This window comes from Archocentrus centrarchus, chromosome 18 (genome assembly GCF_007364275.1).
Source record: "Archocentrus centrarchus isolate MPI-CPG fArcCen1 chromosome 18, fArcCen1, whole genome shotgun sequence".
Classification (NCBI taxonomy): domain Eukaryota; kingdom Metazoa; phylum Chordata; class Actinopteri; order Cichliformes; family Cichlidae; genus Archocentrus; species Archocentrus centrarchus.
The window spans coordinates 9,741,196-9,753,772 of NC_044363.1; the positions used below are offsets into that span (position 1 = coordinate 9,741,196).

At 48.0% G+C, this 12,577-nt stretch overlaps 1 protein-coding gene across 1 annotated transcript in view; it reads left to right on the forward strand.

Moving 5' to 3' along the window:
• The window catches only part of LOC115797523 (endophilin-A1-like), a 46,162-nt gene that overhangs the window by 29,101 nt on the left and 4,484 nt on the right, over nucleotides 1-12,577 (forward strand). The window contains exons 2-8 of the mRNA XM_030754116.1: nucleotides 1,742-1,810; nucleotides 9,008-9,080; nucleotides 9,182-9,325; nucleotides 9,558-9,691; nucleotides 9,884-10,042; nucleotides 10,451-10,554; nucleotides 10,647-10,777. Coding sequence (XP_030609976.1) covers nucleotides 1,742-1,810; nucleotides 9,008-9,080; nucleotides 9,182-9,325; nucleotides 9,558-9,691; nucleotides 9,884-10,042; nucleotides 10,451-10,554; nucleotides 10,647-10,777 — 814 coding nt within the window. The remainder of the gene's footprint in view (nucleotides 1-1,741; nucleotides 1,811-9,007; nucleotides 9,081-9,181; nucleotides 9,326-9,557; nucleotides 9,692-9,883; nucleotides 10,043-10,450; nucleotides 10,555-10,646; nucleotides 10,778-12,577) is intronic.

Sequence of the window (12,577 nt, forward strand, 5' to 3'; positions counted from 1 at the left end):
AATTTTGGTAATTTCAGGTGTCTTTGTGGCCGTTTAGTGGTTGGTTTTGGTCTCTTTTAATTGTTTGTCTCTTTTTTATTGCTTTGCTTGTCTTTGGGTTGTTTTAATTTTGAGTTGTTGGTTTCTTGTTGTTTTGTGTTTGTTGTCTCTAATTATTTTCCTTATTTTCCTTATCTTTCTATGAGGCTGTTTTCTTTACTCTATTTTTTAAGACTATTTTTTTGTGTCTGTGTGGTCATTTTAGGGTTGCTTTGGGTAAGCTTTTGTCTCTTTGTGGCCTTTTTGTGCCTCTGTGAAGCTCTTTTGAGCTTTAGTATAATTTTGATTATTAAATGTCTTTTTCTGGCTGTTTCCTTTCTCCTTTTGGGTCTCATTGTAATTATTTTTGACTATTATCCTTGCTTTGGGGGTTTTAAAATCTTCTTTGTGTCTTTATGGCCCCTTTGTGCAGCTCTAAGGTAATTTTTTGTTTATGGTTGTGTTGCTTTGGGGTTATTTGGTAATTTGGTTGGTTTGTGGTCATTTTGGGTCTTTTTGTTATCATTTTATCTCAATTAACTGAATCCTGTGATCTTCAAAATCAGAAAAATAATGAAGTCACTACACATGGGGGTGTGTGTGTGTGTGTGTGTGTGTGTGTGTGGGGGGGGGGGGCTTTTGAAGCCTCAGACTCCCAGTTCTGCGATAGTGAGATTGTAAATGAATCCATCATCATCCATCACATTTTATGTAGAAGCGTGACACTCATTATCAGGCAGTCTTCTGTTGTGTCCACATTTTTGTAATATCCAGACAAAGAATTTTCAACCAAAGAATGTAATTTATTCGCAAAACAAGTGATAACAAGATGTAGTCTTGTATTATTTTACTGAATCATGTAGTACAATCAACTGAATGTTCCCAGTTGGAGTTCATTTGGTCTCTGACAAGGCTCTTACAGCTGCAATAAAACAGTAAAATGTGTCATTTTAAGTGAGCTGCAGGTTTCAAAAGTAATGTAATTATATCTGAATTGCTTTTTGTGGTGAACTGCAACAGACTTACAGAAAATATATATGTATGTATGTATGTATGCATGCATAAAAAGAAGACCTGTGGGAAAGAAAAGTCACATTACTATATTTTTTTAATACATTCATCAGCTCATAAGCCTCAATAAAATAAATTGTAGCACTGGAGGTTCAAGGTAACGGTTCATTGAGACGTCTAATGAGTGCGAATGCAAAGAGTGAATGCAGATTCAGACTGCCTGCTGTCTATGAGCTCTTTGGAGCTGCTGGCTAAATGTGTTTGTGAGGGGAAAATATTGAAGCATTGCAGTGAAAGCAGAAAGTCAGCCCTCGCTGAAAGAGGTTTTATTTAGGATGAAGAGACTGTCTGAGAATTCAGACTGCTCAATTTCTTTCTGCCTGCAGAGGCCAACGACACAGTTGAAACTAAACTGTTATTGACTCACTCTAAAACACTCCATTCTAATGGCATTGATAGAAAATAATACAGAGAAATCAAAGAAACAGAAAACAATCATCACTCACTTTCCTACTTTATTCAAAATTTCCCTTTTCTCTGCCTTTACTCTTATCGCACAGCAAGACTTTCTCTTCACTCCAACTTTAAACACAGTCTGGTGTTTCATCTCTGAGGCTGGGTTTGAGTCATTAAAGCCACTCAAATGTGAAATTATTAACCCTCTTTCTCTCTGTTTCTCTTTCTGCCTCTTTCCTCTGATTCCTTATTACAGAAAGTCAGTGAGAAGGTTGGAGGCGCGGAAGGAACCAAGCTTGATGATGACTTTAAAGAAATGGAGAAGGTAATTATTAGTTTTTCTATGATCTGATACCAGTTCTGATCTAGCATAGTGTTTAGCGTAGAAGCAAAGAGGAACTCTCTCACTCCCTGTAGATGCAGTCTCACTAATTTAAAAGTTATATTTGTTGGTGTAATCACTAAAATAACCCAGAGTCTTAAATGACAGTTCTCTCATGGGAGGTTGTGTGCCAGAATACTTCTTGGATCTAAGCCAGGAAATCTATGAAGTCAGTGGCCACAGCAGAGAGCTGGACTGGCACACTTTTGGTAGTCTTATCTGCAGCCAAACTGGCTGGAATCTGATGGATCATTTAGACGATGTGCCTTAAAAAATTGTGGACCTGAAACACCCGCAGATTTCTACATGTAGGTCTAGATATATCTACAAAACACTGGCAAGTTGCATTGATTGTAGTATATAGAACAAGTTTAATATCTGAGCGATGAATTTCAGTTTGTGGCCTTCATTGAGGTCACCATAAAACATATTACAGAGAACATTTTGAATAGCACAGGTGCGGAGCCTGTTTTGAAAGTTTCCCCAGGAAGTGACTGAGGACTTCAAAGGTAATGAATTTATAGTGGTTCCTAAATTTCTTCAAAACTTTTTTCTCATTGTTTTTGTCATGGCCGGGGAGGAAACAGGCGAGGAATGGCTGACACGAAGGACTCCAGAAGTCAGCGTAACTTAAAAGGGATTTATTTAAGCAGGGGAAAAACAAATACAAAAATCTTGGAAGGGAGACGACGGGCAAACACAGGGAACACACGGGCACACAACATCAACGACGCGACAAGGAACACATGGAAACTGAGGGCTTAAATACACACTGGGTAATCAGGGCAAGAGGAAACAGCAGGGAACAACAGGTGAGGCAAATGAAACTAATTACACAGGGGAAGCAAAGCTGAACACAAAGCACAGGAAAACCAGACTGTCAAAATAAACAGGAAGTGACAAACCAAGGAACATACTGACTAAACAACAGGCACAGACTCAGGACAGAGACGCAGACATATCACAACACTAGGAAACACAAGACATCAACCTACTGGGAGGACACACTCAGGAAATAAACTAACACAAAACGCTGGGCCAACGGCCCAGGACATGACAGTACCCCCCCCCTCAAAGGCCGGCTCCCGACGGCCAAAACAAGAAACAAAACCAGACCAGGGCGGGAGGCGGGGGACCAGGAAGGAGGGCCCGAAACAAAAACAGACAGGGAGCAAACAAAGTCAGGAACAAACCCAAAAACACAAGGAAGCACTGGAGCAAGGGTAGAGCACAAGGGCAAAAAACAATAAGCACAAGGAACCGAACAAAGAAAAGCAATGGCACAAGCTGAATACAGTCCAAAAACCAGAGCAAAAACACGGGGATGAGAAAACAAAAAAAACAACCGGATGAAACAAAAAGCGACGGCACAAGGCCGGAGAGCTCCAATGTCCAAAACAGGGGGTCGAAACAAGGAACAGTCCAGGAGCTATGACAAAACAAAAACAGCAGGGGAAAAAACAGTCCACAGTTCAGGGGAGTCAGTGGGAAATCCAAAACAAAAAACACACAGTTCAGGAGGCCGCAGAGGCCAAGGGGCCACAAAGCAAAGTCCCAACGAGGGAGGCCGACCGCGCTCCCAGCGGCGGCGGCGGCGAGGACGAGAAGGAATCACTGGAGGCCGACCGCGCTCCCAGCGGCGGCGGCGACGACGAGGGGGAGTCACTGGAGGCCGACCGCGCTCCCAGCGGCGACGACGAGGAGGAGTCACTGGAGGCCGACCGCGCTCCCAGCGGCGACGACGAGGAGGAGTCACTGGAGGCCGACCGCGCTCCCAGCGGCGGCGGCGACGACGAGGAGGAGTCACTGGAGGCCGACCGCGCTCCCAGCGGCGGCGGCGACGACGAGGAGGAGTCACTGGAGGCCGACCGCGCTCCCAGCGGCGGCGGCGACGGGGAGCAGGCACCGGAGGCTGACCGTGCTTCCAGCGGCGGCGGCGGAGACGAGGAGAAGACACTGGAGGCCGACCGCGCGGCATGCGGCGGCGACGAGGAGGGGTCACTGGAGGCCGACCGTGCTCCCAGTGGCGGCGGCGACGAGGAGGGGTCACTGGAGGCCGACCGCGCTCCCAGCGGCGGCGGCGACGAGGAGGGGTCACTGGAGGCCGACCGCGCTCCCAGCGGCGGCGGCGACGAGGAGGGGTCACTGGAGGCCGACCGCGGGGCATGCGGCGGCGGCGACGGGGAGCAGACACTGGAGGCCGACCGCGGGGCATGCGGCGGCGGAGAAGGGCGACCCCGGGCTCTGGTGGGGAACCCTCGGGTGACGTGGAGCGCTCGGACTGAGCAGAGACCCCCACCGGCTCGGACTGAGCGGGACCCCCTGGCTCGGAGCGCTCGGACTGAGCGGAGACCCCCATCGGCTCGGACTGAGCGGGACCCTCGTGCGCGGAGCGCTCGGACTGAGCGGGACCCTCTGGCGCGGAGCGCTCGGACTGAGCGGAGACCCCCATCGGCTCGGACTGAGCGGGACCCTCTGGCGCGGAGCGCTCGGACTGAGCGGAGACCCCCATCGGCTCGGACTGAGCGCGACCCTCTGGCGCGGAGCGCTCGGACTGAGCGGAGACCCCCATCGGCTCGGACTGAGCGGGACCCTCTGGCGCGGAGCGCTCGGACTGAGCGGGACCCCCTGGCACGGACTGAGCGGAGACCCCCATCGGCTCGGACTGAGCGGGACCCTCTGGCGCGGAGCGCTCGGACTGAGCGGGACCCCCTGGCTCGGACTGAGCGGAGACCCCCATCGGCTCGGACTGAGCTGAGCCCATGGGCTGAACGGGGCCTACATAGTGAGGCACCGGATGCGTAGGCTGGGACCGCGGAACAGGGCACACTGCTGCTTTATTGAGCAGCAGGGGCTGCTCGGGGAATAGCCGAGGTGCAGGGGACTGCGTGGAAGCAGGCCGGGAGACGACTGGCTGCGTGGAAGCAGGCCGGGAGACGACTGGCTGCGTGGAAGCAGGCCGGGAGACGACTGGCTGCGTGGAAGCAGGCCGGGAGACGACTGGCTGCGTGGAAGCAGGCCGGGAGACGACTGGCTGCGTGGAAGCAGGCCGGGAGACGACTGGCTGCGTGGAAGCAGGCCGGGAGACGACTGGCTGCGTGGAAGCAGGCCGGGAGACGACTGGCTGCGTGGAAGCAGGCCGGGAGACGACTGGCTGCGTGGAAGCAGGCCGGGAGACGACTGGCTGCGTGGAAGCAGGCCGGGAGACGACTGGCTGCGTGGAAGCAGACCGGGAGCTAGGGAGATCTGGCTGCGTGGAAGCAGACCGAGAGCTAGGGAGATCTGGCTGCGTGGAAACAGACCGAGAGCTAGGGAGATCTGGCTGCGTGGAAACAGACCGAGAGCTAGGGAGATCTGGCTGCGTGGAAACAGACCGAGAGCTAGGGAGATCTGGCTGCGTGGAAACAGACCGAGAGCTAGGGAGATCTGGCTGCGTGGAAACAGACCGAGAGCTAGGGAGATCTGGCTGCGTGGAAACAGACCGAGAGCTAGGGAGATCTGGCTGCGTGGAAACAGACAGAGAGCTAGGGAGATCTGGCTGCGTGGAATCTGACCGAGAGCTAGGGAGAGCTGACTGCGTGGAAACTGACCGAGAGCTAGAGAGAGCTGACTGCGTGGAAACTGACCGAGAGCTAGGGAGAGCTGACTGAGTGGAGACAGACTGAGAGCTAGGGAGAGCTGACTGCGTGGAAACAGACTGAGAGCTAGGGAGAGCTGACTGCGTGGAGACAGACTGAGAGCTAGGGAGAGCTGACTGCGTGGAGACAGACTGAGAGCTAGGGAGAGCTGAGGCTGAGGGAGACCCTGCTGCTGCCGCTAACGCTGAAAACCGATGCGAAGGCTTGGACCTGGTTGCCCCCACCCGCGGAACAGGAACGGGTGCAGAGGTCAGCCCGTCCGTGGCTGCCCCCACCCGCGGAACAGGAACGGGTGCAGAGGTCAGCCCGTCCGTGGCTGCCCCCACCCGCGGAACAGGAACGGGTGCAGAGGTCAGCCCGTCCGTGGCTGCCCCCACCCGCGGAACAGGAACGGGTGCAGAGGTCAGCCCGTCCGTGGCTGCCCCCACCCGCGGAACAGGTACGGGTGCAGAGGTCAGCCCGTCCGTGGCTGCCCCCACCCGCGGAACAGGTACGGGTGCAGGGGGAGCTGGAGCCAAGGGAGCGGGAGCAGGGTGAGCAGAGGGAGCTGGAGCTAACTGAGGGGTCTGAGACTGCGACTGAGGAGGAGCTGGAGCTACAGCTGACTGGGAACACTGCGACTGAGGAGGAGCTGGAGCTACAGCTGACTGGGAACACTGCGACTGAGGAGGAGCTGGAGCTACAGCTGACTGGGAACACTGCGACTGAGGAGGAGCTGGAGCTACAGCTGACTGGGAACACTGCGACTGAGGAGGAGCTGGAGCTACAGCTGACTGGGAACACTGCGACTGAGGAGGAGCTGGCGCTACAGCTGACTGGGGAGACGAGAAGGCTGGAGCTACAGCTGAGGTCTGTGGCGCTGGCTGTGGATGAAGGGTGGTGATGACAAAGTCTTTCACGAGCCCATGCAGAGAGTCCAGCAGCCAAGGATGGTCACACACTAGCCCTTGCAGTTTGGCTGTGATAGCTTTTTGCTCAATCTCGCATGGGTCAGACAGCAGCTCAAAGACCAACGAGTCCACCCACCGAATGATGGTCTGCTTTGCCACCTCGGGGAGGGGAAAAGCAGCGGGGTCCTGTGAACGTCTGTCCTTGTTAGTGGGTTGTTTTGTTCTGTTGGGCCGAGATGCATGAGTTTCTGCCTCCAAAATGTCCACCATCAGGGGAGAATCGATTATCTCTACATCGGCGGGTAGCCAAGAGAGATCTGGCTGGCAGCTGGTGGTGTGAGAAAGCCCCTTATCCCAAACGGTTGTGATACTGGAGTCAGTCTTACTCACAGAGACGGTAGTTTGCGCATGATGCTGTGACAATATCCGCGGCGTTATACCGCTCGGGTCTGGGGGGGCCCCCCACCGATGCTGCCGGGAACTTCCCCTCCTCCGTGGCCGCCGCGACTGCAGTGGAAGGGGGAAGCCAGTGAGCGGAGCCGCAGATGAAGGACGCTGACGGGCACTGTTCTGAAATGCTGGGCCCCCCAGCGCCAGACGAGTGCCGTTGAAGTAGCCGGAGCTAGCCAGGTCTTTAGTTTGGTCGCGTCGTTCTGTCATGGCCGGGGAGGAAACAGGCGAGGAATGGCTGACACGAAGGACTCCAGAAGTCAGCGTAACTTAAAAGGGATTTATTTAAGCAGGGGAAAAACAAATACAAAAATCTTGGAAGGGAGACGACGGGCAAACACAGGGAACACACGGGCACACAACATCAACGACGCGACAAGGAACACATGGAAACTGAGGGCTTAAATACACACTGGGTAATCAGGGCAAGAGGAAACAGCAGGGAACAACAGGTGAGGCAAATGAAACTAATTACACAGGGGAAGCAAAGCTGAACACAAAGCACAGGAAAACCAGACTGTCAAAATAAACAGGAAGTGACAAACCAAGGAACATACTGACTAAACAACAGGCACAGACTCAGGACAGAGACGCAGACATATCACAACACTAGGAAACACAAGACATCAACCTACTGGGAGGACACACTCAGGAAATAAACTAACACAAAACGCTGGGCCAACGGCCCAGGACATGACAGTTTTAAAGTCATAGTTTTTATTTATTCTAATGTTTTTTAAATTTTTACAGTGCCTTTTCAAGTGGACTAAGTGAATTTGTGTGACATCAGATGGGGCAGTACTCACACCCCTAAAACCTCAATTACACAGGCCTAGAGACCAGTCAGTTACCTCCTGGCAACCACCTGTTACTAGGGAAAAATGTGTGTTCCCAGACCTGTTGGCAAAGTGGTAACTCGCAGTTACTGTGAAATCAGATTCAAAGAGATGTGCTGTGCCAAAAACCTCTTGTGATCCTGTTACGTTCCCCTAAAGAGTCTAGGGGGTTTGGGGGAAGTAACAAAGAGTGACCAGGTTGACAAAAGGAGTCATGAAAGCAAAATTGGTAATTGCTAGGGCTGTAACAGATCCCTTTGGTTGCAAGCAGATTGTTGTAGTTGACCATAGTTTGCATGCAAGATTTGTCTGCAAATGCTCACCAACTATTTGCTGAGCTGTAGTGAAACTGTGAAAACTGGAGGCCCTTCACCTTTAAAGTAAGTGTTAGCACCTGTTGAAACATACTGGTTGCAGTGGTAAGTTCCAGCCTTAACTTTAAAATGAACATTCTGTATTTCCAGTTTGTAGGTGGCAAGTATTTGCAGACAAGGAGGCATCAAACTGCAGGTGATTGTGGCAGTCGGCTATTAACCAAAGTAATCACAAGGAGGTTTTTGGTGCAGCACCCTCTTTGCACCCACGCGCCAACTAGTGATATATGGCAGCAAGGGGATTGGTGACCAGTCACTAGGTCTGTGTGGCTGAGGCCGAATTTGAACCTTTCCAGCTTTTGCTGACATAAGATACCACCCAAGTTTTCCATTGGACACTTTCTATTGTCAGGGACAATCACTGACTCTAAACCTCATGACCATATGGCCAGCCAATACTTGTTGGTGCCTCATTGGTGAATTTGTATACTGGACAAATTTGACTATTTTAAGTTATTTCTTCTCTATAATCTATCCTACCTAATTCGTAGGATGTTTCATAATGATCTTAATGAAGGCCACAAGCCTAAATGCATTGAAAGAACAAAAATGTTGTTCTGTATATCAAAAGGGTTACTGGAGCTTCTTCATACTATCCTCGCAGCAGATGACTGCCCCTCCCTGAGCCTGGTTCTGCCGGAGGTTTCTTCCTGTTAAAAGGGAGTTTTTCCTTCCCACTGTCACCAAATGCTTGCTCATAGGGGGTCATTTTCACTGTTAGGTTTTCTCTGTAATCATTGTAGGGTTTTTACCTTAGAATATAAAGCACCTTGAGGCAACTGTTTGTTGTGATTTGGCGCTATATAAATGCAGTTGAATTGAATTGAATCATCTTCTCTGTGCACATTGGAAATAGTTAAAGTTGTTCCAGAAATTTCTACTTTGTTTCTGAGTGACTTTCAGTTGACATGCTGGAAATTCCTTACAATTTTCCTGGTGTTTACCTCTGCAGAAGGTGGATGTCACCAGCAGAGCAGTGTTGGACATCATGACCAAAACTACAGAGTACCTACAGCCTAACCCAGGTATTAATACACAGATACCCCAATGCATTAAAAAAGTAATTAAAATGTATATAAACTGATATTAAAATTGTAACTCGGAATGTCATTTCTGCTTTTTAAAGCATCAAGAGCCAAGCTGAGTATGATTAATACCATGTCAAAGATCCGTGGGCAGGAAAAGGGACCTGGTTACCCACAGGCTGAGACCGTCCTAGGAGACGCCATGCTGAAGTTTGGACGGGAGTTAGGAGAGGAGTCCAGCTTTGGTAAATGGGAATGTATATCTATTAATGGGCCTAATATGGTATCTACAGCTTGGGAAGTATATTAAGCTTTCCATTTTTATTCTATTTTATTTAGTTTTTCCATTTTCACAATTGTTTTATAGAGGAAAATTAGTCACTAGCAAGTAGCAGCCTCTGGGACTCAGAAATGATCTTTCTATCCTATCCTAATTTTTCCAAATTTCCCCCATTCTTCCTCTCACTATCCTTCAAGGCTTGGCCCTCATTGATGCTGGTGAGGCAATGAAAGAACTCGGGGAGGTCAAGGATGCTCTGGACATGGAGGTCAAACAGAACTTCATTGACCCGCTGCAGAACCTTCATGATAAAGACCTCAAAGAGATACAGGTCAGTAAACACAAATCTACTACATGAGATATGTGGGAAATTGAATCAATAATGGAAGTTATTGAACAGTTAGGCATTATAGACACTGTGTAGCAGCTTATAGGATACCAACATGCCTCCATTAATCTTAAACTGTCTTCAGAGTGATTTATATCCATTCCAGTGGGTTATATCCTTTCTTATCCATTCCAGCATCACTTGAAGAAGATGGAAGGCCGGCGTCTGGACTTTGACTACAAGAAGAAGCGTCAGGGAAAAGTCCAGGATGATGAAATCAAACAGGCACTGGAGAAGTTTGATGAGAGCAAAGAGATTGCAGAGCAGAGCATGTTTAACTTACTGGAGAGCGATGTAAGGATAATCTAATATATGAATTCCAGTTGCACCATAAATTATTATAAACATGTTTTTTTTTCTTGGCTTTTCAGATAGAGATAAAAGATAAATAATCTGAGAGAATGATAACAAAACACTTAGAAAAACTAATCACATTGCACCCAATGCAAATCTGCAGAAGACTAAGTTTTATACCACAATCAGAAAAAAACTTGAATGTCATTTAAAAATTACGGTCCATTCTTTTTACTGACATGCTCCTCCTGTTGCACAAGTTAAAAATTCTTTGCTGGATCCTCAGCATGGAAAAACAAAGACAAGCAACCCTATGGCTTGCTGTGCCAAGCCACTCCCAACAAGCGTGGGTATGAAGCCTGGTTTGGCAGAAGAGGGAAAAAAAACATACGTATGTGTGTGTTGCAGATTGAGCAGGTGAGCCAGCTCTCAGCATTGGTCCAAGCTCAGTTGGAATACCACAGCCGTGCCTCTGAAATCCTCCAACAGCTCTCCAGGAAGATGGAGGACAGGTATCGATCTATCCTCCTACCCAGGATAGAAATAAATCTATAAAAATAGATTGTGTGGTTAGACAGAACTTAACTGCCTGGCTTCCTTCCAGGATAAAAGAAGTGTCCAGTAAACCAAGAAAGGAGTACGCTCCAAAACCAAGAATGACCCTGGAGCTGTTACCTCCCAGCGAGAGCCACAATGGAGGGATACACTCTGCAAAATCCCCGGGAAGATCACCAGGTAGAGAGAGGAAGTCAATCTTAAAAAGAAAACCTTTTTTCTTATTTCATCTGCAGTTAGATAGCTTTATGCCAGCGTAATGACATCTGTCAAATAATGCCTAATAGGGATGAGGTGTCTGCAGTAAAACTGTTTTATCTGATGTAGTGTCTTAGTTGATGGCATTTCAGCACCTGGGATGCCTCATGTCATCCCAGCAAAAAAGGCTGAGGAGTCTATCAGATAGAGATAACTGTGGGAAGCCCCAATGTGTCACACATCCTATAAAAGTACTTGTTACTATTGACTGTATACAAATAGCTTGAAGAGTGAAACCAATGCAGCAGTACCTTAACCTTCTTTCAAGGGACCAGCAGGGTGTACCTCCCCTGACTGAAAACAAGTCTGATTGTATTGAAGCGTATGAGAAAATGAGCCTAATTCTTGCTTGATCTATGACCTCAGTAAACATTTTCTTGATGTATTTTTTGTCTTAATTGCTACTTTGAAGTCATCTTTAATACAATTTGATGTTTATTTTGTCATTTATAGTCCTGATCAGGGTCAAAAGGGGATGCTTTTGGGCAGGCCTACCAACAGATTTACATGGCCACTGAGATGTGACTGACAAGTCATTAGCCAATAAGCATATCCATTTTTGACTCTTATAGAGACCATAATTTAAAAAAAAAAAAGATATTTAATTCAATATGGCTGGTAGTGGGTGCTGATAAATTGCTACACAACTGGAAGTCTTTTTGCAACCAGTTTAAGTCATTTGATTGAGGAAGTTCTCCAAAGTCTTTTATATTTGCAAATCACTACCATTTGCGAGTGCAGTATCCTTCTGCTTTTCATTGAGAATCAACCCTTTAATTTAAAAACACATTAGCACAGGGAAGATTTCCGATTTCAAAAATCCTTATCTCAAGGTTTCACAACAGGATTTCGCCATCAAATGGGTGACGCCATAGTGGCTCATTGCCTCAAATGCCAGCCAGCATTCTGGGCCCCAGAAGTACTCAGCTGAAGCAAGTCAGAAAGAATACACAAACCCAGCCTTAGGGGTTGTAAACTAGCGTACTCCCAGTGCTACACATCTGGTGTAAAATCAGTGCGAAATTAGCATGCACATCGATCCAGCCCCTTAAGAAATAATTCAACAGCCAAAAGTAGCTTCCTACCTTCCAATGTGGCATTAGAATATGGGAAATTTTGCTCTAGTTGGGCAGTAAAATAAGGTCATATGTACTCGCATGACTTTTACAAGCTTAATAATGAAATACACCAAGTTGCCCAAAAGACTCATGACTTGACTGACTTCTCTGGATTTAAGTTGTGCTTGGCTAAGCAACATAATTTTTTATTTAGATTTATTCTACAGTGTAGAATAAGACTTCACGAGCTAGTCAGCTAGAATGGATTTTAGTTAACAGGTGAGCCTTTTCAAGCCATCATTTGTGTTATTCAAAGACTTTTGGTATCCAGGAAATAGCCTTATTCAAGTGCTCTACCACAGCAAGAAATGCCCAATTAAGTAAAACAAAAAAATCTGCAATTACTTGGTCTTCAATAGTTCACAGTCAGTAAACTGAACCATCTATCCATCCATCTATCCATTTTCTTCCGCTTAGCTGGTGGCAGGTCATGGTCTGCAGATCTGATGATATGATTACAAAAACTGTCATCGGCCTGTGACCTAGGGTGTGCTAGTGCCAACCTCATGCAGAGCCAGAGATTAATAATAACTGATGTTTAAATGCTCAATTCTGCATTTAACAGGGAGAGAAGCCAATATAGAAATATGCTCTCTCTTTCTCG